General features: G+C 37.8%; 2 protein-coding genes and 1 long non-coding RNA gene across 11 annotated transcripts in view; 2 read left to right on the top strand and 1 right to left on the bottom strand.

The window, feature by feature from the left end:
* The window catches only part of C25H12orf60 (chromosome 25 C12orf60 homolog), a 72569-nt gene extending 61171 nt beyond the window's left edge, over positions 1-11398 (bottom strand). For 2 of the 9 annotated variants that reach the window (XR_004134062.2, XR_010377802.1), the window contains exon 1: positions 11283-11386. This is a non-coding gene — a long non-coding RNA (chromosome 25 C12orf60 homolog). Of the gene's footprint in view, positions 1-6664; positions 6752-11282 lie in introns of all 9 variants that reach the window. The other 7 variants (XR_004134058.2, XR_010377804.1, XR_004134063.2 and 4 more) reach the window with 7 other exon arrangements.
* On the top strand, positions 1899-9791 carry SMCO3 (single-pass membrane protein with coiled-coil domains 3). The gene is made up of 2 exons (XM_010988873.3): positions 1899-2058; positions 8577-9791. Exon 2 carries the CDS (start codon positions 8593-8595, stop codon positions 9268-9270), a length of 678 nt encoding a protein of 225 aa, XP_010987175.1. The 5' UTR covers positions 1899-2058; positions 8577-8592; the 3' UTR covers positions 9271-9791.
* A 212-nt stretch (positions 11399-11610) lies between the features above and the next one.
* Positions 11611-24521, top strand: WBP11 (WW domain binding protein 11). The gene is made up of 12 exons (XM_010988874.3): positions 11611-11765; positions 13510-13655; positions 14188-14219; positions 15046-15139; positions 15434-15630; positions 16527-16660; positions 16867-17066; positions 17643-17834; positions 19659-19763; positions 20172-20465; positions 21460-21642; positions 22768-24521. Exons 2-12 carry the CDS (start codon positions 13592-13594, stop codon positions 23199-23201), a joined length of 1929 nt encoding a protein of 642 aa, XP_010987176.2. The 5' UTR covers positions 11611-11765; positions 13510-13591; the 3' UTR covers positions 23202-24521.
* Positions 24522-26288: the final 1767 nt, after the last annotated feature.

Genomic DNA, 26288 nt, shown 5'->3' with positions numbered 1-26288 from the left:
ACGACTTCTTTTTGGTATTTCCTCTAAAATTCTGCTCTGTCAATCATCTCCCCTTTCTCTTGTACTGTGTACTAAACCGTGCCCTCCAAAAATTTATACGTTGAAGCCCTAACTCTCAATATGACTGTATTTGGAGACAGGGTCTATTAGGAAGTAATTATAGTTAAATGAAATCATAAGGGCAAGGCCTTGATACGGCAGTTTAAGTGTCCTTGAAGGAGGAAACACCAGAAAGCTCCCTCACTTGCTCTCTCCACCTTGTGAGGACGCAGCAAGAAAGTCACTGTCTGCAAACCACGAAGGGGGCCCTCACCAAAAACTGAATGGACTGGTACCTTGGTCTTAGATTTCCCAGGCTCCAGAGCTGTGAGAAAGTACGTTTCTGTTGTTCAAGCCTCCAGTCTATGGTATTTTATTATGGCAGCCCTTGACGACAAATACATCTTGTGTTCTCCATCTCTCCCTCTTTATTTTTCCTGCTCCTTTAATTACATATATACTCAGTTCCTTACTTGGTTAAAAAAAAAAAAAAAAAAAAAAGAATAGTTTGACACTGATTTCCCTTCAAGTAATGATTCCATCTCATTCCTTCAATTCTCAGATTTCTCAAGAGAGAAATTCTTTACATCACTGCAATTTATTCTGTCCCTCTTTATTTTACCATAGGGCACCAAGAGCATCTAATTATCAAACCTACTGGCCTATTTCCAGGCCCTAACCATCTGGCGTTCTCTGCATTATTTAAAATTGCTGAATACCTCTTCCTACTTCAAAGTCTTCCCCTCCTGAGGCCTCCAGGATGTTGTACAACTCTGGTCCTTCCATATCCTCCCTAAGCATTTACTTATTCAAGCAAGCTTCTCTTCATTATACCACCAGTGTCTCTCCAGTCTCCTAAGCTCTGCAAGGCTGTGTCTTCGACCCTCATTATATTCCACACTTTCTCACTTCAAGATCTCATCTGTCCCCATAACTACAAATGCCATCCGTATGCAGATGACTCCTAAAAGGCACCTTGGTTCTGAATCATCTACCCACTCAATAACCACAGGAATTACTGTTGTTAATATAAGAAGTCCAGCTACCAGTTAGTAAGTTCTCCCCATATATCAGGCCCCATGCCAAGTGTTTTACATTTATTATCTCTTGTAATCCTTATGACATTCTATAAATTCGGAACTAATACATGACACCAATTTAAAAAACAAGAGAAATTAAATTCCCTTCCCAGGGTTACATGCCTAGTAGGTGGTACTTTGGGCACACAAAGTGGGGACTGTCCAATTCTAAAGTCCATGGTCTTCCCACTAAGTTATACTGAGGCTGAGTCATTTCATTGCTTCTGATGTGTCTTTGCTATAACGGAATCAGTGAGGATTAGGACAGAATCTAGAGGAAGAAGCCTGGAAACCTGTAACCTAAGCTTTAAGGGAAAGGAGTCAAGTTGGTCTTTAAGGCTTTTATATTGTCAAGACAATTCACCAAGATAACAGAGATAGTGATGAAGAGCAGAACGTCCAGCCAAGAAAGAAGAACGCACACACAAACAAAACACCTCTGGCTGAAAATATCTGTATTTACATCCCTTGAGAACCTAAACAGGGTAGTCAGCAACAGGAGGTACAAATGCAACAGAAGCTAAAGGAAATTCAGTATCTGGAATAGCTGACAAGATGGAAGCCCAAAATCTGAGTGCTTCAATCAAAGAGGCAGCTTCTCTACTGAACTGAATTAGCTCAGTAGGATAGCACTTTTCAACAACAAAAAAAGTCCATTAAAGAACAAAAAATTGAATGTTTTACCACTATATTAGTCTTTCAAATTATATTACTTAATATTATACCAATTTTATATTAATATAGGAAAAAGAAGAATTTGGAGAACTAAACCATGAACAAACAGCCAATGAACCAGACAGGCAGAGGGACCCAGCAGAGACCAGCAAAGCCTGTAAGTCATCACATTCCATCAGAAACATCCAGATGAAACCAGATGAAAAAGCACTTCAGCAGTGCTCCTAAACAGCACTGGGCCCACTGAACTCAGAGACACGGCAAGGTAAGCAATATGGCTATTTCTGTTAGTATTGATATAACACCCTTTTTCCATATTAAAGAGTGATACACGTCAGATCTGAATCCTAACCATAAACATAATAAAGTAACAAAACAACTTTAAGTGAATCCTATGGCATGTTCCTTGTGATCACTTTTCTAAAGACATTCAGAAAGAAGAAAACTAACAGCTTATATAATTAAGTCAGAGGGGAAGATAAAGCAGTAAAGGCCAAATTTAGAAAAGAGTAAGGATGAAGTGACACATGCATGAAAGTGTTTTGTTACATGGATTGTAACATTTCCCTTTATGTCTTTAACATTAATTCAAGCATTCAGTATCTATGAGAGAATGAATGTGCAATCTAATCTTAGTTAATGTACAGTGTTTATGCTCCTTCATAAGTTGTATTATATTTAAATATCACTGAACACTTGCTGTGTGTCTCCAAATAGATTATTGTCTTCTTGAAGGCAAGAAACATCGGCTGCTTTTTTTAATGCCTCAAGGCACATGATAGTGGTTTCCCAAGTGAACATTTGATAAGTGCTGATGAGTAAGCGTGATATTGTTTTTTGCTCCAAAATATTCTTTTGAAGAATTTGCATCAGAGCATCATCACACAATGATCAAGTTTTCTTTTAAAACTTTTGATTTAAATTAAAGAAGCAGGCTCAGGACTAATTAGTAGCTGTTATCATCCCCTGAAAAGCTTCTGACTTTACCCGTATCCTATACTCACACTCCCAAATAAGTGAAGCTTGCATGAAAATGGGGCCCAACGTGGATAGTGAGGACAAGTGACAGCAGGGAGAACGGTAAAGCCTGAGACAGCACTAATGATCAAACAGCAGAAGCTTGGGCAGGGTCATGGTTTTTTTTTGTTTTTTGTCTTTTTCCCTTTCTCTCTGTTTTTGTTATTACGGGAAGAGTTCAAACATATGCAGAAGTGGAGACAGTAACATAATGAACTCCTGTGTACCCCTAACCCAGCTTCAAATATTATCAAAACAAGATTGATCTTCTTTCCTCTATAAACCTACTCCAATCTCCCTTCTAGATTATTTGGAAGCAAATATCAATATAATTTCATCGTTAACTTTTTCAGGATGTACTTCCAGAAAGGCAAGAACTCTTCAAACTTTGACTATATGTTCCCCAAATCAACAATATTTAACAGAACTGTCTTTGACTTTGAAATATGCCCAGGGTCCTGCTGTAAAAATTTATTTTGATGTTAGTATAAAAGTTTTTGGAATGCATTTGCAATACCTATCAAAAGTAATAAAAAATTTTAATTCCTATTGATTATATAAATTATACATTTATACAATCTGAATTTCCCCTGGAAATTTATCCTGAGGAAATAATTCAGATAATTGAAGGGGGAAAAAAAGAACTATGTGTATTAAAACACACATAGTTAAAAGACAAGTTAAAATGCACATTGTTAAAAGTTAAAAGATTCAGTATTAAAAGATAGTGAAATGATTAAGGATTTATTAAATTATACTAAAGATATCAGAAATACTTTATAAAATATGCACATAAGTATGTATATTTTCTCTAACCAATAAAATGATTCTAAAACTAGAAATAGGGGAAAGCGTTTAAGTTAATATAAGACAAAAATTTTATTTATACTACCATCACAACTTTGTAAAACTACTGATGCATTTAAACAAATTCCGGGAAAGAATAACAAAAAAACAATTAAGATGCAGTAGGTTTATGTGTGTTTTTCCATCTATATTTTAAAGTGTTTATATATTATTGCTATTAACTTAAAATACTTCATTTTATCAAATCTTTTAATATCTTCATGGTTATTCTACCATCCATCAAAGCACAATCACATGTCACTTTCTCTATGAAGCCTCCTCTAGTCACCTCAATATTAATTTTTCTCTTTAAATTCCTATAGCACTCGACAGTCAATGCATTACTGTCATTTACAACAGTACCCTGGTACATTTGTATTTACACGTGTGGTAATCAATACATTTTTATTTTGTAAGGTGGTTCCTTTCCTGAAAAACTAAAACAACTGTATAGCATTACTAAATAAACCTTAACTTTTAGATACAATCATCAGTGTATTTGCTCTTTAATAATGAATGTTTCCTTCTCATTTCAACAAAATTTAATGAGTTAGGTTCAATAAAAATCCATCTGAAGCTAGTCTTTGTTTTCCTTCCAAGTTCCTAAAACAAACTGATCACTGGTATCAGTACTTCCAGATTTGTTTACTTCTTTTTTAGAAACAACAAGTCAAAATGCATGTGGTTTCCAAACTTTGTTTTAGCAACAGAAGTCTCCTCTATAAAATTTTAGGCACCCACAGCCCAAACACAGCCGCGAAGAAAGCACAGCTGCTTCAGCAAAGGCTGAGTTAAAACTGGCCAGCGGGTGACCACGAGCTCCCCCTGCTGGCTAGCAACTCCCCGGCAGGCTGCCCCAGGGCTCGTTAGACCCAATTTCAGGAACCACCACAATAAAACCTCATATAGCAGCACAAACTCTGCTGTGCAGAAGTGGATGCTAACTGCCCATCACTGACAGGGAGCACTCTCAAGTGATAACAAATAACATAAAAGTTCACATCTGCCATACAAAAGGTGCAGATAATCAGAGCTGGATTAAGCACACCACTGTGACACCTGCTGATGCCAAACTTTAAAAGTCATTTTTTTTATATGACTTTAAAGTGATTTTTAAAAGATTAAAATTGAAAGTCAATATTTAAAAGGTCATCCCTGAAAACGTAACAAGATAGGGGAAAGTATACGGCCCAGAACTCCTCTTAGGCACAGTACTATGTATTTTGACATCACTTGAGGCATGCCTACGTAACAACTGTGATTTTTAGGAAGGGCGACTCCAATAGAAGTAAGGCTTTTGTTTTGCTGAGTGAAGCAAGCAACAGAAGCATCAGAACTAAACCGTCACGGGCAATAGTGGAAATGCCACATTTGTCAACTAAGATTTTTCACGTGGTGTATAATCTCTTCTCTAAGTACCAAGCACATATCTAGGAGTATCTGTTTGAAAGGGTACAAACTGTTAAGCCTTCCTAGGTGACCAAATGTCTCATGGCCCTGGTGTCAACATCATTAAACTGTGAGTTCTTTAAAATTTGAACTTGCACAATGCAAGTACCACCTCTAATTCTGTGTGACATATTGCTATCAATTTGACACTGTAATCTTAAATCTGTCTTAACTAACTAACCAGGTTAGAAATTCCACAAAAGCAGCAACAATGTCTGTTTTATTTCTGTTTGCTCTCCAGAGCCTATCATACTACCTTATAATAGTAAGGACGATTAAATAAATCGTCACTGAATTATTAAATTACTTCCTTCATTGGGCTCTTCAAATTTCACCATTCAAAACATAATTCATTGGTTTCACCTTCAAATCTGACCTCACCTCCATCTAATTCTCTAGCATTTATCTCACTGTTGCGATGGAAATAATCTTAAACTGTACTCAGTACTGAAGCAGGTATAAGACCTATTTGCATAAGGAAGCCTCCCAGTGCCCTTCCCTGGGGGAAAAAAAGGAGGCAAAGCTGACTCAGAAAAGTCTTTTTCACTAGATGTGAAAAACAATTCTGAGCACACCATGATGTCTCTTATTCAAAATTGTTACTGACACAAAATTATGGATATCTGGAACCTAGGAAGGGCATAAAAGTGCATGTGCAGGTGCTTGACTATATAAAGGAAAGAAAAATTACTTTTGTAGCTGAAAATGTATTGTGTCCAATTTCTGGTAAGACTGACCGTTTTTCATCAATTAATTACAAGTTTTTCTTTTACAGTCTGTTCAGAGATGTTTCCATGTTTAGTCATAAGATTATTCATAAGATATACAATAACAACATTCTTTAGAAATCAGTATTTTTCCATTTTTCCTGCATCTTAACCAGTTTGCTTTCAGTTGTTTTTACATGTCATCTTTGTTAGTCAAAAATTTTTGTGTTGGTCAAACATGTATCTATTGGTCTTAAGCTTATAAAGCTTTCCATAAAGACATCTGAAAATTATCTGTTTTCTTCTAGCTATTTTATCATCTGACTTTTTTACGTATGTTACACTGATAACATTTTTTAATTAACTTTTAATCCTCCACAAGCCAGCCCATTATGGAATACTAATTTCAATTATTCTGACACTCTACATTTATTATATGTTAAATCAAATGTATAGAAAGGTCTCCTTCAGGGATCATCTACTCTTGCACCTGTACAATACTGGTTGATATTGTGTTTTTATGGTGGTTTTTTTTTTTGTTGTTTAGGGAGAGAAAAGTCCCATCATTACTTTTCCTGAAAAAAAAAAAAGTTGGCTCACTTATTTAGTCTTTCAGATGTATTTTATGATTCATTTGTTGAGTGGTATCAAAACAATGAATTAACTGGGAAGGAACTGACCACTTGGCAGCATTCAACTTCCTACGAAGGGAGGAGGTTCATCTCCCCATGTGTTTATCTTGAGGCAAATAGACCCACACACTTTTTTTCTAAGCTATGCCTTCAGATAATGGCATATGGTAGCTACAAGAGAAATTTTCCACTTTTTCAGGGTAAGAAAGACTCCTCTCACCTAAATATCTGAATAGGGATGTAGTTGGTGATCTTCTGAATTCAAAGTCAGAAACTGGAGTTTTCACTTCATGATAAGATCTGAAAACTAGGAACCAAAAAAGAAAAAAGTTTAAGGTAAAATTTCTAGGAGAAAGAAGAGAAATCAAAGTCCCAGTTTGTGGTTACCAAACTGCAGTTTGCAATACAATGGTAAGTTTGGGAAATATTTAATGGACTCTCAACAAACAATTTCTTTAAGGGGAACTGAAATATTTTCTCGTTACTGATTTGTGGAGATTTGTGTCTGTCGTGTGTGAGCATGTATCCTGTATCGGAATCAAAGGTGAAAATGAATTTCTGTCCATGATATAATTCATTCCACCAGGGGTACCAGTGCATTTTCCCAAATATAAGAGCGTAAATTATGTTCCTAATCCAGTTTTCAAAAATTTCCCCCTTTCCATTTCCATTTTGTATCTTTATGACTTGGAGGATAGGTTATGTTCGTGTCTACCTGCTTGAGAGAAAACACCTTCATCCCACGCTTCTAAATGAGATATTTTATGTTCTTTATTTTTGGCAGGGGGAGAGGTTCGTTAATGGGAGATACTAGGGAGTGAACCCAGGACCAAGTGCGTGCTGTGCGTGCGCTCTGCCACTGAGTCTACTCTCCCCTTCATCTCGTGCTTCTGAGGTTCCCCATACCTGGGCTAAGAACCATAGTCCCAGAAAAGATAGGGCCCAAATGAATCAGGATGTTGTTACTAAAAGAGACAATGTGCCAGACTCCACACAGGTACAAAGGACTCCATTTTCTCCTTCTTTTCTCTCAAGAGTTTAAGCTAGAAATGAAAGCGTCAGGCACAGAGTAAGCCCACTCCAGGTGTGCATTTTGAGGAACATTGCTCTTACTGGGCTCAAACTTTCACCCTGATTCACTCAGAAGAATATGCCCGTTCCTTCTTTCTCTGAGCCCAAAGTACGAACTCAAGAAGGCTCCTACTTGGCTTATTTTATCCATCCTGTGGTGTACTCTCGCCACCTACTCCTTCATACTTCTGTGAAATAGCATCATCTTCTTTCTGAGGCTAACTCTAGGTTATCTTAATAATGGCCAAGTGCAATGTAGGCAATTCTAAATAATTTAATTTTTAAGTTTGCTTTTAAGCTTTGCAAATGGAGAACCAGAGAGATAGTCATAATGGCCCTGGCCCTTCCACCATGCCCACTGTCTCCCCAAGTGAGATTTTAATCCAAGGAATCTTGAATATACACTTTTATCACAAAGATTTTTTTTTTAAAGATTCTAATGTTATATGTGTTGCCTCTGGATGTCCCTTAGGTTTAGAGAGCAAATAATTTGCCTGTAAAAATACAGTTTTTTGATTGTTGTAAATTAAAATAAGAGAGTATATAAATAAAATTAGGTATTATTGCCCTGTAAACTCGGATATCTTAATATTCTTCTGGTCCTACTAATTTAACTCCAAATATTAGAAAAAACAATCTGGTACATCTATTCAATGTGGTGACTAGGAGCTGGGGAAATTAAGGAGTACTGGTAATCAAGAACTAACCGTTTCAAACTGTGGTCTGTTTCAAACATGTTACTAAGTATTACTTGGAAATAATCACATTTATTAATAATCAGATGCTTGATAAACACAAATATTTCCTATCTAGGATTTCCCCCACCGCAAAATCTAGTGCATTAATTAATGCATCAATAGGTTGTATTTTGTTACCCTATTTTCGTACATTGACTCCCAGTTTCAAAAAAATTGTTACGAAAACCCATTGAGTTTTCTGAGAATGTCCTTACATAGCATACTACTTTGCCATTCATAAAGTAAGACTTCCTGGTCAAATCTATGCACACAGCAGATATTTTTTCAAGATTTTTAGTAAAGATTTACTGTTGTACTTTTCAGAGATCATTTTTGAAATATGGCTCAGAGTGACCTCCTCTACCCAGAGAACCCAAGAAGGAGGCAAGAAGTACACCGTCTTCACCAGGAGCTCCTGGACTGCTTATCTGACAGCTTCTATGCCACCAATAAGCTGACTGGGGTTTTAAATATGCACTTAGGGTGCAGGCTGGCCTCCATTGAAATGAAAAGAGATGGGACCATCAAAGAGAACTGTGATATCATCATCCAAGCCATAATGAAAATCCAGAAAGAACTGCAAAAGGTTGATGAAGCACTGAAAGATAAACTAGAGCCAACCCTTTATAGAAAACTTCAGGATATTAAGGAAAGAGAAACAGAGAAAATTGCAATAGTACAAAAGGTTATTTCAGTCATCCTGGGAGAAGCTACTTCTGCTGCCAGTGCAGTGGCTGTTAAACTTGTGGGCTCAAATATCGCAACTGGCATAATTAACAAATTGGTCACTGTGCTAGCTCAAATTGGTGCTTCTCTCCTTGGCAGCATAGGAGTGGCTGTTCTTGGCCTAGGCATAGATATGATCTTCCGTGCCATCCTGGGAGCAGTGGAGAAAACACAGCTTCAAGCAGCCATCAAAAGTTATGAGAAGCATCTGGTGGAATTCAAGTCAGCTTCAGAAAAATATCATCATGCCATTACTGAGGTCACCAACACAGTGGAACACCAAATGAAATAAACAGCCACTTTTAATAGGCACTGGAGTATTTTTCTGCTTTTGTCTCAATAATAGTGTTTTGCTTCTTTGATTAAGTTCACTTTTCATAAGCTTCCAACAAAGACATAAACAAAGTAAACAACTCAGAAAGAGGAATCGGAGATGCTATAACTAGATGACTCTAGAGAGTCTTCTACCAACAATGAACACCTGGATCAGTTGGTTCTGGACCCTGCGAGTAAAAGTTACATCCCAGGACCAACTGATTCCCAGTCAAAAATCCTTAAAATTTACATCGAATGCAGAGGCTTTCATTTCTACCATTAGCTTCAGGCATCATTTAGTTCTAAGGGGACATACTTAGTAACTTCTGCCTACATACAAACGCTGAGCCTTAGAATGGAATAGAAATACTACCATAATTTTGACCATCAGTTTAAATTCAACTTTCTGTAAACTGGAATAGACTGAAATGTGATTTATAACAATTTACGTTAATAATGAAAGGACCCAATGGTTTTGTAAACTTCTAAGTACACATTGAAATCTGGGTGGATCTTTAAAAGATAAAAGTTAAAATTAAAAAAGATAAAAGTTGTTTCTATAATTGCAATCAATCCTGACTAACTGTGGTGTGATGATTAAGTATCACTCAAATGAATATTTGAACCACTCTAGAAATTTTAAAAAAAAACAACTAAATCCCAGGTATATATAAAATACATTTAAGATTCAGGAGAGGAACTTGCTACTCTCTTAAGAATCTGTCCTTGAAAAGAAAGTTGTAATTTATTACTTTATGAGTTTTCAGAAAATGGAAATTTTATTTCCAATACTAGCAGAAAAGAGGACGCTTCCCTTCCTCTATGCAACTTCAGGTGGTCCATTTTATTAATTACCTAATTTCAGAAAAATCACAAGGCTATGGAAGCCAAATGGTTCCGTTGAATTTCTGCAGTTGTGTGTTTTCTAAACCCTTCACCAATAATTTCCCATTGAGACTCATGAGTTCTGCTTACAAAATTACTTTAAAAGTTCTGATGCAAGAACATATTTGTTATAGTTGATTCTTGCACCCAAGTACAAGAAATATCTTGAAATTTTAAAAACCCAACATATCTCAAAAATGAAAAAGCTAGATGAAATAGTATAGTTTTTCAAACGTCCTCTTCATTTTCCTTCTATCAGTGTTTTTAATTAGTTACAAAACATCACAATTTGTTCACCTCCAAAATTAAATCTTAGTTTATTTTATGTTAATTATCTGATTTATACACTTATATCTTGTTATTGCTCTTCTGGGACTCAAAATTCAGTCTAAGATCAAATCAAGAGTTCTCTAAAACAAAGGTTGGTTTAGGTAAGGGACCAATCTTACAGGTTAAGTGCTTATTTAAAAATTCTCTAAAAATTAATGTTATCTCCGTCAATACTTTGGAATACTTTTAAATGATAGTAAGAATTGATCTATATCTAACACTTTCCTGTAAGGGATACTCAGATTAAGATCACAAATAACCAAGCGTGTCCTTAGATTTTTTTTTAAGTATTTCAATTTACCTTTCAGGGGAAAATATGAGGAGTCTTAGACAAAGAGCAGATAAAAAAAGAAAGGACGAAGATTTGGCCTAAGAAAATAACCCCCTTTGTATAGGGACATCGTGAAGGATTTTTGGCGGGTGAAGACCAGAGGGAAGAGAGCCAAAATACACCAACTTAATCACTATTAAATTTAAAACTGTACATGCATCCCCACATTTTCTCTTTAAAAAACTAATCCTGTAGATTAGCAATCTGGGACTAATACAGGTACTGATTTGCTAAGGTCTACAAACGCTCCATGTGTGTAAAAACTATTGACTTCCAGGCGCACACCAAGGTAGCGAAGTGCATTAAGCAAGTGTTGTTCTCGTTTTCAAACAGAAGCTCCTAAAACGTCGCACTCGCTTATGTCATTTAAAAAAAAAAAAAAAGAAAGAAAGAAAGACAGGAACTACAAAAACACAACTCCAGCTGACAGAAACTGCACTTACACATGCCCAGCTGGAATCGGCCGACTTCGGGCGGCGCCACGAAAGAAGCTACCGGAAATTAGGTCAGAACGCCTCCGGCCCGAGAGGTAGACCAGTCGTCTCATCAGCCAATCATATATCCCACCCGCTTCGCCTTCTTACTTCTATTGGCCTAGAAACATGTCAATCAACATGGAGCCTCCGTACTGCGTGATGGAGGCCGGCTTTTAGGCGATAACCAACCAATGCGGTACTGTATTGGAGCGGAAGAGACTCTGGCCCCGCAGTTCTTGGCTACTCTCTATGGTTCCAGGGCGAAGAAACGCGGAGATCTTCGGCCGGTAGGGAGAGGAAGTGACGTAAGGATGGCGGAGGGGCGCGAGGTTTCAAGATGGCGGTGGCTGGGTGGCTGACCGGGAGGCGGAGGTGAAGGCCCCTACGAAGTCAAACGGGCCGAGGATCGTCCCCTCCCGCGTCTCACAGTCCCAGGAGCCCAGCAGAAGTGTGAGTGTGCGGGATCATTCCCTCCGTGTCTTCATCTTTCCCGTCCCTTCCTGGGGCCCGCGCGGTTGCCTCGGGGACGCCAGGCCCCTCTGCCCCGCGCTCCTCTCTGCAGTTGGGGTCCCCCAGATCGCGGATTAGGGGATCCCCGAGCCCAGGGCAGCGCGGCGTCCAGCGATCTAGCGGCTGACTTCGCCGGGGTCGGTCAGCCCGCCCCCTGACGTTGAGCGCTTGCCTTAGGATTGGTATCTTGCACCTCGAGTCCGGCTCAACTGTCGCTGTGGTTTCGGCAGTTGCTAATGCTTTTGGCTCCTTTGGTGGACCTGGGCTCCATCCCTTTGGAGCCTTCTTGGCTGCTGAGAGTTCCCCTAAATAGCCTGTGGCCCGATCGCCTTATCGCCTCTGCTTTTAGGCAGGAAAGTAGTTTGTGCAGACTAAGGCTCGTATGTTTTCTGTAAAAATTCTCTGTAATTCGTATCTGTTTTAGGTTTCAGTTGTGGGAGAGGCCGGTCAAAACATGAGCCTGAGGGTAATTGAGAGAGGAAAGCCAAAAAGATACAGGCCATCAAAAGATGTGACAGCTTGTATTTGTGCTAATTTTGCTTGTTTCCGCGTCCTTTCTCCCCGGCTCCCAGTTTTTCTGAGAAGGAAACCTTTGACAGGGTAAATTTGTTGCCACTGGAACAGCTTTGAAGTTTTTAGCAGAAATCAAGGCAGTTGAACACTTGCTGAAAGAGGCGTTAACTAATAAACTTGCCTGACAAAATCTTCATGAAGGGAAGTGTGATTTTACGTCTGCTAAAAAATTTACCCCACGATCGTCCCTTTGCCACCTTTTAAAAGTGTCTGCGTTCAAAAGGAAGGAAATGTATCACCCTTTATTATTGGAAATAGTATCAAGAAGTTAAACTTCATTCATTGGAATAACGAAGAAGTGATAGAGGTCTTAAGTTAATGAAAATTTTGACTTACAAAATGTTTTCCCTCAAACTCAAGTATCCCTTTTGGTTATATGAAAGAATATAAATTAGGGGTCAAGTAGGTATTAGTAAGAAAAATATGTATCTTACTGTTGACGTTTTTAGACGTTCTCTCATATAATACTTTTCATTTTCAATATTTGTACTTTTAGTTGTGTTTTAAGCTTCTGCTTAAGAGTCAAGAATTACGTCTGAATTAGAACTATATCTGAATTAAATAGGCTTAAATTAATGAATTTTTACTGTCTTAAAGGTATTAGGAATACATGAGGAATACATGCCAACAAACCATGAAGAGAGGCAAGGATGAGCCGTTTGTCGTTGAGTCTAGATCCTTACCCCTAATTCCCTTTTTATTTTTTTTTCACCCAATTTATAAACAGATAAGAGGATATAGAAAAAGAACTAATGGTTTCTCATGTACATGGTTTGTGTCATTCTGTTGGAGCATTTTCTGACTGAATTCTTTCAATTGACAAGTCAGTGCTGTGACCCATGGATGAAAGTTAATTGATGATTTAATGGAATTCATAGTGATCTTGAGACCCATTACCTTTGTAAATAATAGTAGGAATCTAATTTTTTGTGGTTGGTGAAGTTGAGGCTGTCTTTCCTGGACACTGAAGTCAAAAGTAGGGAAAGAACAAGGTCTTAATAATCAAAGGAATGTTTCTATTCAGAGATTGGTAGGAAGAAAATTTAAAAAATGTAAAAAGGAAGAAATTTTGTTAATATAGGAAAGATAAGCTATTTTTTTGTCTTTGCAGGTTTTTTGGGTTTTGTTTTCTGGTTTGTTTTTTTTTTTGGTTCTTTTCCTAAACAAACAAGTAAACCATACAAATTGTCAACATGGGACGGAGATCGACATCATCCACCAAGAGTGGAAAATTTATGAACCCCACAGACCAAGCCAGTAAGTGTCCATTAGCGTGGAACGATGGAGAGGAGGAGTGGTAAAAATCGCAAGCCTTAGGGAGTCTGGTTTTTTATGTCTTAATTACAAGATCATCAGCGGTAGGAGGTGTCAGCTGTATAAAGTTATCTAGTATTCTACTGTGCACATGATTAAAACTTAAAAAAAAAATTAGTACCCATATTTCTAATTTGATTGACTTGCAAAGTAGAATTGGATTAAAGCATTCTTTTTGTATTTGGAATTTTGAACAAATTGTTTTGCAAGTTCCTGTTCAGTATTTTGTGGCATCTTTTTCCTTCAAATTCATAGTTATTTTTTAAGGAACTTAAAGATGTCTTGAGACGCTTTTGGTCGACATGATTAGAAGGGTGCTATTGGTATCTAGTGGGTAGAGGCAAGGAATGCTGCTAAATATCCTGCAGTGCACGGGGCAGCCTCCCACAATAAAGAGTTCTCTGTATTAAATTGGAGAAAATGCTAATGTTCAAGATTTGAAAGTTTTGTTTTCTCTTTCTCTCCCTCTCTTAAGGAAAAGAAGCTCGGAAGAGAGAATTAAAGAAGGTATGATTTCAGAAGCACTCTATTAGATATAAGCATAGTTTGGCACATCCTATTATTTGAGATGAGTGGATTTAGAAAACATTCCCTATTATTTACCGGAAAAGATACTTTATACTTCTTATAACAAACCATAAGATTTACTAAGCCAAAATTTGGAAACATTTGGAAACTGAAATGAAATAACGTTGCAGATAAGCTCATGATGGGTTATTATAACATTATTTAATTACCTTTCACAATGACTTAAAATACTTTAAAAATAATTCTTTTTTTGCTATTTATTATAACATACTGCTTTGTTAAAAGCTACTGAATTAGTGAGTGGGAGTAAAAGTGATGCTAAAAACCTTTGTACATCCATTTTCCTGATTATTTAGTTGTGGCAAAAAAGCTTCCCCCGATTAAGATAGGATTTACATTTTAGTATCATACCTTACATGTTGAGAGAACCTGGTTTTTTAATAGTTTTCAACTGTTCTTATTTCATTGCTAGCATTAAATTCTGTAAGACTTCCCTAATATATTTTAGAATTTAGCTGCAAGCTTTGTTGTTGTTGTTGTTTTTTAAATACCTTAAAATATTGGGAACTGCTAAAGATCTCACAAGGTTAAAAGAAATGCTTAAGAAAGCACTTCTAATAAATAACATCTTTTTGTCTAAAGTAGAAGCATTTTTGAGAGCAAAAAATTACATAACTGTTTCTGGTGGTTGAAACAAGTGATTAGAAACCAAGGAGAAGTTCAACTTCAGTTTCAGTCGATTTTTGAAATAAAAATTCAGGGGTGTTCAGCTTCTTGAAATTTGCTCTTTTTTCATTTTTCAAAGAACAAAAAACAGCGTATGATGGTACGAGCTGCAGTTTTAAAGATGAAAGATCCCAAACAGATTATCCGGGACATGGAAAAATTGGATGAAATGGGTAAGAATTTATAAAAGTCTGGATTTTACACCAGGATTAATGGTCCTGCCTCCTACACAGAGGCAGGAACGAATGAGTGAAGTGATACAGACATAAGAAAGATAGAAAAGCATGATGGCATGTGATGCGTGGGTTTAGTTTTAGTGTCAGGGAAACAAAATGGAGTGGGGGCTGTTATAAACTGGAAATCTCATCTCGAATAAGAGGGAAGCCATTATTTAGCTTTACCTAATTGATACCTAAGTGAACTGACTTTTTCTGCATTTAATTTCATAATCTGCTCTTTTCTCTCAGAGTTTAACCCAGTGCAGCAGCCACAGTTAAATGAGAAAGTGCTGAAAGACAAGCGTAAAAAGCTACGTGAAACCTTTGAACGTATTCTCCGACTCTATGAAAAAGAGAATCCAGATATTTACAAAGAATTGAGAAAGCTAGAAGTAGAATATGAACAGAAGAGGGCTCAACTTAGCCAATATTTTGATGCTGTCAAGGTAATCAAGTTTCTTTTGAGAGATAAACTAAAATTTTCTATTTAAGTCAACTCTTACAGTTAATGAGAGAGATGATCATGTTGAACCTCCTCCTCTTGGTAATTTCTTGTCAAACTAAACATACACCTACCCAATTAGCCAGTGAATCAAAACCTGTGTGTTTATACAAGAGAAATTGATCCATCTCCCAACATAGTAATAGATATTGAAGAAATAAATAAGTAATTAATAAGATAATGAAGAAATGAATTCATATGTTCATAAAATTGAATACTACTCAGTAATAAAAAGGAATGGTCAACTGATACAACAGCATGGGTAAAAAAAAACCTTTTTTTAATGGCTAAATCTTAAAAATATGCTGTGCTTTCTTCATAGTTATGATTTTATTTGTATGAAATTCTAGACCAGGCAAAACTAATTTATGGAAGAAAATATTTCTAACAGTGGTTGCCTTGGGATAGTATTAGGGATTGACCGGGAAGGAATATGAGGTATATGCACGTCAGAACTCATTGAATTTGTACATTTCATTGTAAATTTTGCCTCAAAAATATAAAAAAACCAAATGATACAATTTTGGTAAAGTAGGTAGTATGGGTCCCTTTCTGCAGATCAGGAAGCTAAGGTGACGTGTTTATTCATACAGCTTGTATATGACAGAAATTTGGCCAAGGCAGACTGTTTTTACAGCCCAGGCTCTACCACTGAATATATGCTGTTTCCAAGTTTCAATTCCTTGACAGTCTAGAAATACTGACTTGAGGCTTTCTATTTTTTTCATGATATTTCTGTTAGTTGGAGAGCAAACCCAGGTTACAAAACAACTGACATTGGGTTTTTAGTGTTGAGTTTTTGGATTCCTCTTACCTACTGAAAGACTCTCTGCATTTCAGAATGCTCAGCACGTGGAAGTGGAGAGCATTCCTTTGCCGGATATGCCGCATGCTCCTTCTAACATCTTGATCCAGGACATTCCACTTCCTGGTGCCCAGCCACCCTCCATCCTTAAGAAGACGTCAGCCTATGGGTAAGGAAGTGGTAAAGTAATCAAGTAACATTTATTTAAAATGCCTCTTGACTGTGCCAAATTAATGCAGTGGGAGATAAAAGTGGGAGTGTAAGCAGTTCCTCATTTGATTAGATATGAAATGAGAAGTCCTATGGAAATTGTTCATAAGAGGAAGTAAATATCTCATTGGTGTTAATATGATTACTATAAACATTTCTTTACAGACCTCCAACTCGGGCAGTTTCTATACTTCCTCTTCTTGGCCATGGTGTTCCACGTTTGCCCCCTGGCAGGAAACCTCCTGGTCCTCCCCCTGGTCCACCTCCTCCTCAAGTCTTGCAAATGTATGGCCGTAAAGTGGGCTTTGCCCTAGACCTTCCTGCTCGTAGGCGAGATGAAGACATGCTATATAGTCCTGAACTTGGTAAGAAGTGACTGTTGGCTTTTGTTCTTAAAACCTTTCCGCTATTATTTTTTATGTTGGTGATTTAACATCTTTTTCACCAGAAATAAATGAGGATACCACGTACATAGCAACAGATGGACAAATCATGGCATCTGCGCTAGTAAAAGCATGCATAAGGAAGTATAGAAATGTTTATTGTGTTTTAAATTAGCCTTTTCCTGGCGATGTCACTCTCTCACCATCAGTTTCTTAAGACTTGGATACCCATTTCTTGTTTAGCTTTATCGTCATTAGACTAGAGCACCATTGTATACAGTCACAGTGACTGTGTATGTGTATGCGTGTATACAACTTTCTAAGTGGAATTTGTTTTCAAATTTGAACCTTAAAAAAATCTTACATTATCAAAAAAGAGAATTTGAAACTATTGTCAAGTGAAAATATTGTCAGACTGTATGAATAGCTGAGGTCATATATAGAAGCTTTTAAAACAAATTATTCTGAGTTAAATAGCATGATCTTCTGTATTTTGGTGCGCCATTTAGTGGAGGACCCAGTCACATGTCTTGTCCCGGCTCCTTCCTCCCTTTTCAGCTCAGCGGGGTCACGATGATGACGTTTCCAGCACCAGTGAGGATGACGGCTATCCTGAAGATATGGATCAAGATAAGCACGATGACAGCACTGATGACAGTGACACTGACAGATCAGATGGAGAAAGTGAAGGGGACGAGTTTTTGCACCGAGATGATAATGAGAGAGAAAACACTGAAGAAAAAAAGACAGGTACGTGCAGATGAGAGCTTCCTGGTACTGATCAATAAAAAACACACAAGCTAAAGATCCTGACTTGTTAATGATCTCTGACAGTAATTGTGAGCTCCTTGAAAGGAGGCGTCAGTGCTTTATTCATCTTTATATCTCCAAAATTTCAAAGTTGTTGACATGTAGTGAGTACTCAATTGATATTCATGAGGAGGGGGTGGGAAACTAACAGTGAATGTAATAAAAAAAAAAAGTTTATGTAGTAAAGTCCACTTTTGGAGAAAAGATAATAGCTATTTAGCAGCATGAAGAGGTACTACCGTGGGTATGTATGGGAAAGAATGAAGAATAATCATATACTCATGTTAAGAAAACCATAGTTACATTTTTTAGTGAGTCTGCTTACATATCTACATTTAAATTAAAGTCCTTGAAATTTTCTGTGTTCATGGTATCTGTTACCATGGTATCAGATATGAATCAGAGCCATAATTAAAACATAGGTGCACCTGTGAGTGGAATCAAGATTTAATGGAAACATCATACTGATAATGTATGTCACCTGTTTGCTTGATTATTATAAATTCATACTGAGTTACATGCACTTCTAAAAAGTAGCTATGGCATTCATCGAGAAAATTTACAAGATGTATAATCTGTCACACCTCAGTAGTCTTGGAGCTGCTTTTGTAATTGTTTTTGCAGCCTGCCGCACAATGTTTGTGTATTAGTCATACTTCTAATATTAGTATTGATAATGATGACGGTTTTTTCTCTGCATATTTCTTAAGAATCATCGTTGCAAACCAAAAAACTGGTTTGCAGAGGTGGATAGAGCTGGTGATGAAACATTACTGAGGACTCTAGTGTAGGAGCTGGTGCTAGAAACTGGAAACCACTGGAGCCACGGCAGTTCCGTTTTTCTCTAGACTCTGATCATTTGCCTCTTTTTCATCTTGTTTGGACAACTGGTTTTTCTTAAATATATTGATCGATGCACATGTGCTGGAAATGGTTATCCTAACTGATTTGACCTTCAGCTAATACTGAGGTTTTACCACGTGCAAGGCATTTTTTAAACTCTAGGTATGCAGAGTAAACAAAACCAAAGCCCTTTCCACATGGAACTTCTGTCCTGTAAATGTTTACCATCTAAGAATAAGAAAGCTGTTAATCGCACCATTTTAAGTTGTTGGTTGTAATGAATTAATTCATGGCTTCACTAATGTTAAACCATTTTGCATTTCTGGTACCAACCCTATGTGCTTATGATAAAATTTTCTTTTAAAACACTGCTGGATTCAATTTGCTTATATTTTATGTTGGCCAGCAGGTTAATCTTGGTGTAGGGTTATGCTAGCTTCGAGTTCTGGATAGCATTCCATCTTTTCCTATGCCCTTTTACAGAAAATTTCTGTAACTTTGGCTGAATTACCTTGTACAGATATTTGGGTGAGGTGCCATTTAGAGAATCAATCTTTGACTACCATTTCAGGTTTTTTATGTGTAGTCTTACTGCTTCTTTGGCCAATTGTAAGTAATTTATATTTTTCTAGAAAATTGTCTATTATTTTTACCTGGGTTTTCAATTTTATTGACATAAAGATGTTATTAGTATTCTTTACATTTTAAAAATTTGCAACTTTTAAATCACTGTAGCATATATTTACCCCCAGTTGGCATTTGATTTACTGACTTTAGCACAGCTATGTCTCTCTGCTCTTATCTCCTGCCAGGTAGTAGACAGCAATTATATCAAGTACTTTCTAGCATTTGTTTTACAGCAAGCACATATGAATTGTGTTCATCCCAATCCACTCCACTCTCCCTTCTCTGGCCCTTTAGGTCTGAGTGTACGATTTGCAGATATGCCTGGAAAATCAAGAAAGAAGAAGAAGAAGAACATGAAGGAGCTGACTCCTCTTCAAGCCATGATGCTTCGAATGGCAGGTAAAGCAGGAAAGAGGAGTGAATCACTGTTTGGTATTCCTTTCTGCCAGCTGCTTTACTTACATTTTCCTATTTAATATCTCAGCAACCTTGAAGTAATAAGTCCTTGTTTTTCAAAAGTCAAGGTTCAGAGGCATTGAGGTAAGCTGCCCAAAGTTACACAGCTAATACACGATTGGACCGGCATTTAAATCCAGGTCTGTCCCGTTGTAAAGCCAGCACTGTACCAGCGTAGACGAGTAGAATTCTGTCTTATTCTTACTTATCTGAGTATTTTATCGAAGAAGACTGGTTGTTATTTTAAGAAAGCATTTATTAAGCATGTGTTTGAGGCACTGCTGTTTTACAGGCTGTAAGAAAAATGAATCAACTCCATCTGGTTTGAAACTGGTTTAAAACTCCTTTCAGGTCAGGAAATCCCTGAGGAGGGACGAGAAGTAGAGGAATTTTCAGAGGACGATGATGAAGATGATTCTGATGACTCTGAAGCAGAAAAGCAATCACAAAAGCAGCATAAAGAGGAATCTCTTTCTGATGGCACAGCTGCTGCTGCTTCCCAGCAGCAAGCTCCTCCACAGTCTGTTCCTCCTTCTCAGATACAAGCTCCTCCCATGCCAGGACCACCTCCTCTTGGACCACCACCTGCTCCACCTTTACGGCCACCTGGACCACCTACAGGCCTTCCTCCTGGACCACCTCCAGGTAAGCACTTAACTGTTGTGAAGAAACAAGCCTAAATGTGGTTAAAGTGAAGTTATTCCAAAAAGCATGCATCGTTAGTATTGATGATTTCTTCTTTCTTCCTGGTGCAGTTCCCTAAGAAATAGCAGATTCTCAGAGCACAGGCACAGCTTGTTCATTCCTACAACATTGTTTGCAAGTCGTAGTATTTCTGACAGTCATCCTTTCCTCCAAAACTCTTCCTTTTTTAGAGTTTGTTAGTTCTGATTTTAGTAGGCAGAAACTGGAGTATGTAATTTAGGGTTTCTTTAGGATTTCGTTTTTAATGTGACTAGCTGACCCAGTTCTGAGTTGGTAGGGAGTGGGCCTAGAGCATGATAAATACCATTGCATATCCTTTGGCTGGGAGTTGTTGGGTGTCGATGTAATCTTTACAGTTAGAGACAGGAGTCATCAATATTAAACAAGTCTTCAACGTAAAAGTATAAACATTTATTTGCAGTTTATAACAGCATATAAAACTTCTTGACTGATTATGATTTTACTCCATCCTACAGTCAGCCAGTTAAGTCTTCTTGAGTTGAGTTTGTCTTCTGACTGGTGCAAAGCAAAATTACCCATCTTATGTCATTCTCAGTGGTCCTTGTCTGTATGTCTTAATGAGTTTGAGGAAGTCCTTTAAGCATCCTGTTTTACATTCCATTTTCAGCTGAATATATTGGAACCATTTAAGAAATCTCATCTCCATGTATTTCCAGTCCAGCAGAGCTGTGATTGAGTATGCTTCTTGTCAGTGCTGGGAAATAAAAGAAGTGGTTCATAACAAATTCAGTACCCTGTCTCTAGTGCTCAGATATTGAATGAATTTCATTTCTAAATATGTTTTAATCAGTTTTTGAAGTTCTCTGATTTCAGGTTAAAGTGATACATCAAACCACATCTGAGTTACCTTTTACCACAATTACTACTTCAGATATATTTGTTTGCCATTAATTAATCCCTTTTCTATTTTCAGGAGCTCCTCCATTCCTGAGACCACCTGGAATGCCAGGCCTCCGAGGGCCTTTACCCAGACTTTTACCTCCAGGACCACCACCAGGCCGACCCCCTGGCCCTCCCCCAGGTCCACCTCCAGGTCTGCCTCCTGGCCCTCCTCCTCGGGGTCCCCCTCCAAGGCTACCTCCCCCTGCACCTCCAGGTGAAGCTTTGCTTTCTATTACAAAAACTTGTCTACTGTATATTTCATTTGCTCTAAGATATTTTCACGTTTCAATATCCTGAAATCAAAGGGTATCTTAAAACGGTGTTTTTAATTGATTTTGGCCTGGATTGAAGTTGAGTTCTTCCAGACAGTATTTGCATTTGATACTGCCTGTCACATGAGGGACTTTGCCCAGCCAGAAAATACTTCGGATTATTCTTCATTTAAGATTTTTTTTAGGGACTACACTTAGAATTGTGAAGTCATTCCATTCATCTGCATGAATACCAACTTAAAGTTTACGGTCATAGGGGAGTTTTTTTTCCATTCTCTCTACGCTGTATCAAGGTTAGATATGCAAATTTCCCTGTGGTCTTATATGTGGCAGGTGTATTTCTGGTTTATTGCACTGTCTTAGTATAATGTGAAAGTCTCCTTTTAAGCTCCTCAGCTTGGACTTGGAGTGGTATATGGAATAATTATGAGTCTGTATAGGAATAGCATCTTACGTTTGATGAAATTTGATCCTTTGTATTCAGTCTTCGAAGAGCATTTGGAGAAAATTAAATACACACTTCTTGGTAAATGATGATGGTATGTCTGAGCCAACAATAAAACATGAATCTTTTTCAGTAATGGTGACATACTGTGATTAGTCAGATTCTTTCATTCCAGGGTTAAAATTATATTTCCTGCCCATTGAGTTAACCTTTGAGAGGGAGGATTATTGCAAATCAGTAAACAATACAAGGGACTCAAATCCCCAGCCTTGGTTTTAATAGCATCTGCACTACACAGTTAGAACAGACTCCTGGGCTGTCAAGTTTCAGATTTGACAATTTTGACACTATATTTGAAACCAGTTGGTATTGTTAATTTTCCTTTGCAGTTTAAAGTAGTATATTAGGGAAAAAACGTAAGTACAGGGATACAGACTGAAGGTGAATAATGTTTTGTATTAAAAAGGTTCCCGAGTTTCAAATAGCAAGCAGCATGGTTTCAGCTTACTTTGTATAAATTGTCCATTTTTTTTTAAATTGTCAACTTGTGTTTTTAACATCCTTAATAGTAGTTAAATTTTTCTCTTGTGGTATTCATCTGTCTGTTTTCCGCCTGCTTTAGGTATCCCTCCACCTCGTCCTGGCATGATGCGCCCACCTTTGGTGCCTCCACTTGGACCTGCCCCACCTGGGCTTTTCCCACCAGCTCCCTTGCCGAACCCCGGGGTTTTAAGTGCTCCACCCAACTTGATTCAGCGACCCAAGGCGGATGATACCAGCGCAGCCACCATTGAGAAGAAAGCCACGGCGACCATCAGCGCCAAGCCGCAGATCACTAACCCCAAGGCAGAGATTACTCGGTTCGTGCCCACTGCACTGAGGGTCCGTCGGGAGAATAAAGGGGCTACTGCTACTCCCCAGAGAAAGTCAGAGGATGATTCTGCTGCGCCTCTTGCCAAAGCGGCCCCCAAGTCTGGTCCATCTGTTCCTGTCTCTGTACAAACTAAGGATGACGTTTATGAAGCTTTCATGAAAGAGATGGAGGGGCTACTGTGACAGCTTTTGATGGCAGAGCAGGCTTCTGTTCCCATCAGTGGCTCATGGAGAAAGAGGCTCTTACTAACCTTAGGTGAAGGAGCTGCTTTCACTGTCAGGGTGTTTTTAATTTCAGTTCAAGGAACTGTCCTAAAGTTCAGCCTTGTTCAGCATTTACTGCATATAAGAGAGGGTATTCCTTCAGATAGATGGGCTGTTGAAGCAGTGCTGCTAACACCCGTTCCCTGTCACACCATCATTTCATCCCGTTTCCTCCTCTTCTCTATTTCTTTGGAAACTTGTGATCCGGGGGAGCTTCCTTACTCATTTGTTTTGATTCTCTTCTTGTGTGCTGTCGGCACTGGAGTAGAGATTTCTGAAAAAACAGCGTATTTCATCCCATCTTGCCTTTCGTGTTTGAGTTATTTTTAATATTTTTCTGTAAATATTTTATAATATTGTAGTGAAATGGATCACAATGTCATTGCCTAATGCAAAGCAAGATACGTGGGAAGGAAATGTACAATTCTTTGATAAAATTGTTTCCCACTGACCTAAACTTGGAGTGTTTCATGGAAAAAGTAAATAAATAAACGTTCTACACCAAGATACCCTCTGTGTTACTGATAATGTATAAACGTATCTGTATTATGGGCAGAGAAGAAGTAAGTGTTTAAAACTTGGGTTTTTAAAGGATTATACCATTTCTGATATGGAATGAAATTTTTATTGAAAATGTGGTTAAAACTAAGTTTTAAATTTTAAAGGGTAAAGAAGAGAAATAGTTATTTTCCCTTAGGATTATTATATTGGCTTTGGAGAAATTGAGAGGTTTTCTTTATTGCTAAGAAGATGGTGAATCTTACTTTCAAAAGTTACTTACTTGTACAGAGCTCTGTGAACTGATATCAATTGAATGGCTAAAGCTTCTTTTAAATCATTTGTAACTATTAGCCAGAAAAGGCTACTTTTTCTTTTTTGAATTTGTCATTTGTATGAGCTTTTATTACGAAAAGCACAGGCATTTGTTATTTATATCATGGTTTTATGAAAATGTTTGCTCTGGTTAAATCACTGCTATAAAACGTGAGCTTGATGTAAATCTTCAATCAGGTGTATGGATAAATAATGACCGTTTCTTTATCAAAGTGTCACTTTATTACACATTGTTCCTTAACATTTTGAATTTCCTTTAAAGTACTATAAAATGTGAATTAAGGATCACCATGTGGCTTGGAATCAGCATAAAATCCTAGGTGACATCTAAGTTTCTGTTTAGTTTCAATTCTCATTTTGTATGTTCTAGTTTGTGCTCTTTATTAAAATATCTCCTTATATGTAGCTGGGAGACATTTTTTAATATTTCTTAAACTATTTTTTGCTGCATGCAAGTGTTTCTTCGGACCACAGCCAGTGCCACAGTCCCCACCCCCAACTGCACACTTCTGCTTTGTCCCAAACTCAGACTGGAGCAAGTATACTTGGAGAAGTAAACTTAGAGCTGGGAATGTTCCTCGGCCAGAATCGGTTTGGAGGACAAGCCTTATTGCAGGACTTACCGCAGGAGCTCAAGGCTGCCCCTGAGCAGAGCTGCGTAACTTGACACAATGTAGAGCTGTGGGGAAGGTTTTCTTTACATCCCTCCTGAAAATAAGGACTTCTGGCAAAGGTGGGAGCTGGGACTTCCATGAGACCAAAATAACTCTACCTACTTCAGCGTTTCTGTCTCTACAAAGGCTGTGTTGGAAAGTTGGCTGTGAAGGAAAGTCAGGCAGGACAGGGCAAGTGGCCAGGACTGGGCGAGCAGAGGTTTTCCATAATCTGCATGATCATTTTGCTGAGGGTCAGTCTGAGCCAGTAGAGAGAGAGAGGTTGGAGAATGAAGATAATTGATGGAACGAGGTACCTGAGGGTTTGGGGAGGCCTGAGAGCATACAAACTTTATTCCACAGATTGTTGTTAACCACCTACTGTGAGCTAGGTGCTGGGAAAGCAGTGGTGAGAAAATGAGATGAGGTCTCTACCCTCATGGCCCTTATGGAAATTTCAGGAGATAAACATTAGTGTCTATAATGCTTCCATCTCATACCCTGCATACAGCATTTACCGATGCTATTTTTTTTTTAAAGAATTTCCTTTTCTTAACCTGCTCTAGAAACAATTTGGGAAAAACATCTGAGGGCTCCGCCACGTGCTTGTGAAGACATACCCATCATATCTTTTTAATTTTTGTATGTTAGCTTTCTTAAAAGATTTTTTTAAAAAAGGAAATGTTTTCTCTGAAAGTTTAAAAATACTAAATATCAATTGATTGCCTTAAGGGTGCTACTACCAAATAGAGAATTTCTTTTAAAAAAACAAGTTTGCAAAGAAAAGACCATGGATCCGCAAATACATGTTTTTCCTTGATCTGTTATCCTATTTAAACAAAGTATTTCCCCTTGTTAGCCATCTGAAGCCTAAATATGCTTTCTATTGTAATTTACCATGATGTATCCATATTAACTACACCACATGCGCAAGAGGTAAATAACTGACATGCAGGAGAATTAGCACTTTTAAAGATGCTATGAGATGCCAAAAAAAAGAGATTTTGAGGACTTTTTATAACAATATCTTGTGAGGAAAATTAGAATGCAATAGTGTTTATATCTGTTGAATCTCAAGAAAAATTACAGTCCAAAGAAGAACACAATTCACTACATTATTTCTTATCACGGCACCCAGCAACCTTGACCCCAATAAACTGGGGCGTGAGGTAGAGGAAGAAGAAAGGTGACAGCCAAAGTTCAGGCAGGGAGAGGGGGAAAAACAAGCATTAGCTTAGTTCTGAAATCTTGCCTGGTTTTTTAAAATACACTACCCACAAACGAAAAGACCATATGATTTTCCAGAAAGTCTCACTTCTTTCCAGGAGTAGATAAAGGTTGCCATATTTAGGCACTTACTGTAAAACAAACCCATACCTTCAAATAATACCCGTTGGCTTTCTTGTGTGAGGAGGGAATTAAAACGCAGACAAAGGACAAATAGAGCATCTGCTCCCAAGACCATTCACAGCGCAGAGTAACCCAAATCACAGCAGGAGGTATTTTTGAATCCACATTT

The sequence above is a fragment of the Camelus dromedarius genome, chromosome 25, assembly GCF_036321535.1.
Source record: "Camelus dromedarius isolate mCamDro1 chromosome 25, mCamDro1.pat, whole genome shotgun sequence".
Taxonomy (NCBI): domain Eukaryota; kingdom Metazoa; phylum Chordata; class Mammalia; order Artiodactyla; family Camelidae; genus Camelus; species Camelus dromedarius.
This window is presented reverse-complemented; position numbering and strand designations above follow the sequence as displayed.

Bases quoted from the DNA above. Each gene is read 5' to 3' on its own strand.
- WBP11 (XM_010988874.3), top strand. From the start codon at position 13,592: ATGGGACGGAGATCGACATCATCCACCAAGAGTGGAAAATTTATGAAC. The intron at 14,220-15,045 runs GTATGATTTCAG...CATTTTTCAAAG, and splicing joins GGAAGAGAGAATTAAAGAAG to AACAAAAAACAGCGTATGAT. The intron at 16,661-16,866 runs GTAAGGAAGTGG...ATTTCTTTACAG, and splicing joins AAGAAGACGTCAGCCTATGG to ACCTCCAACTCGGGCAGTTT.
- SMCO3 (XM_010988873.3), top strand. From the start codon at position 8,593: ATGGCTCAGAGTGACCTCCTCTACCCAGAGAACCCAAGAAGGAGGCAA.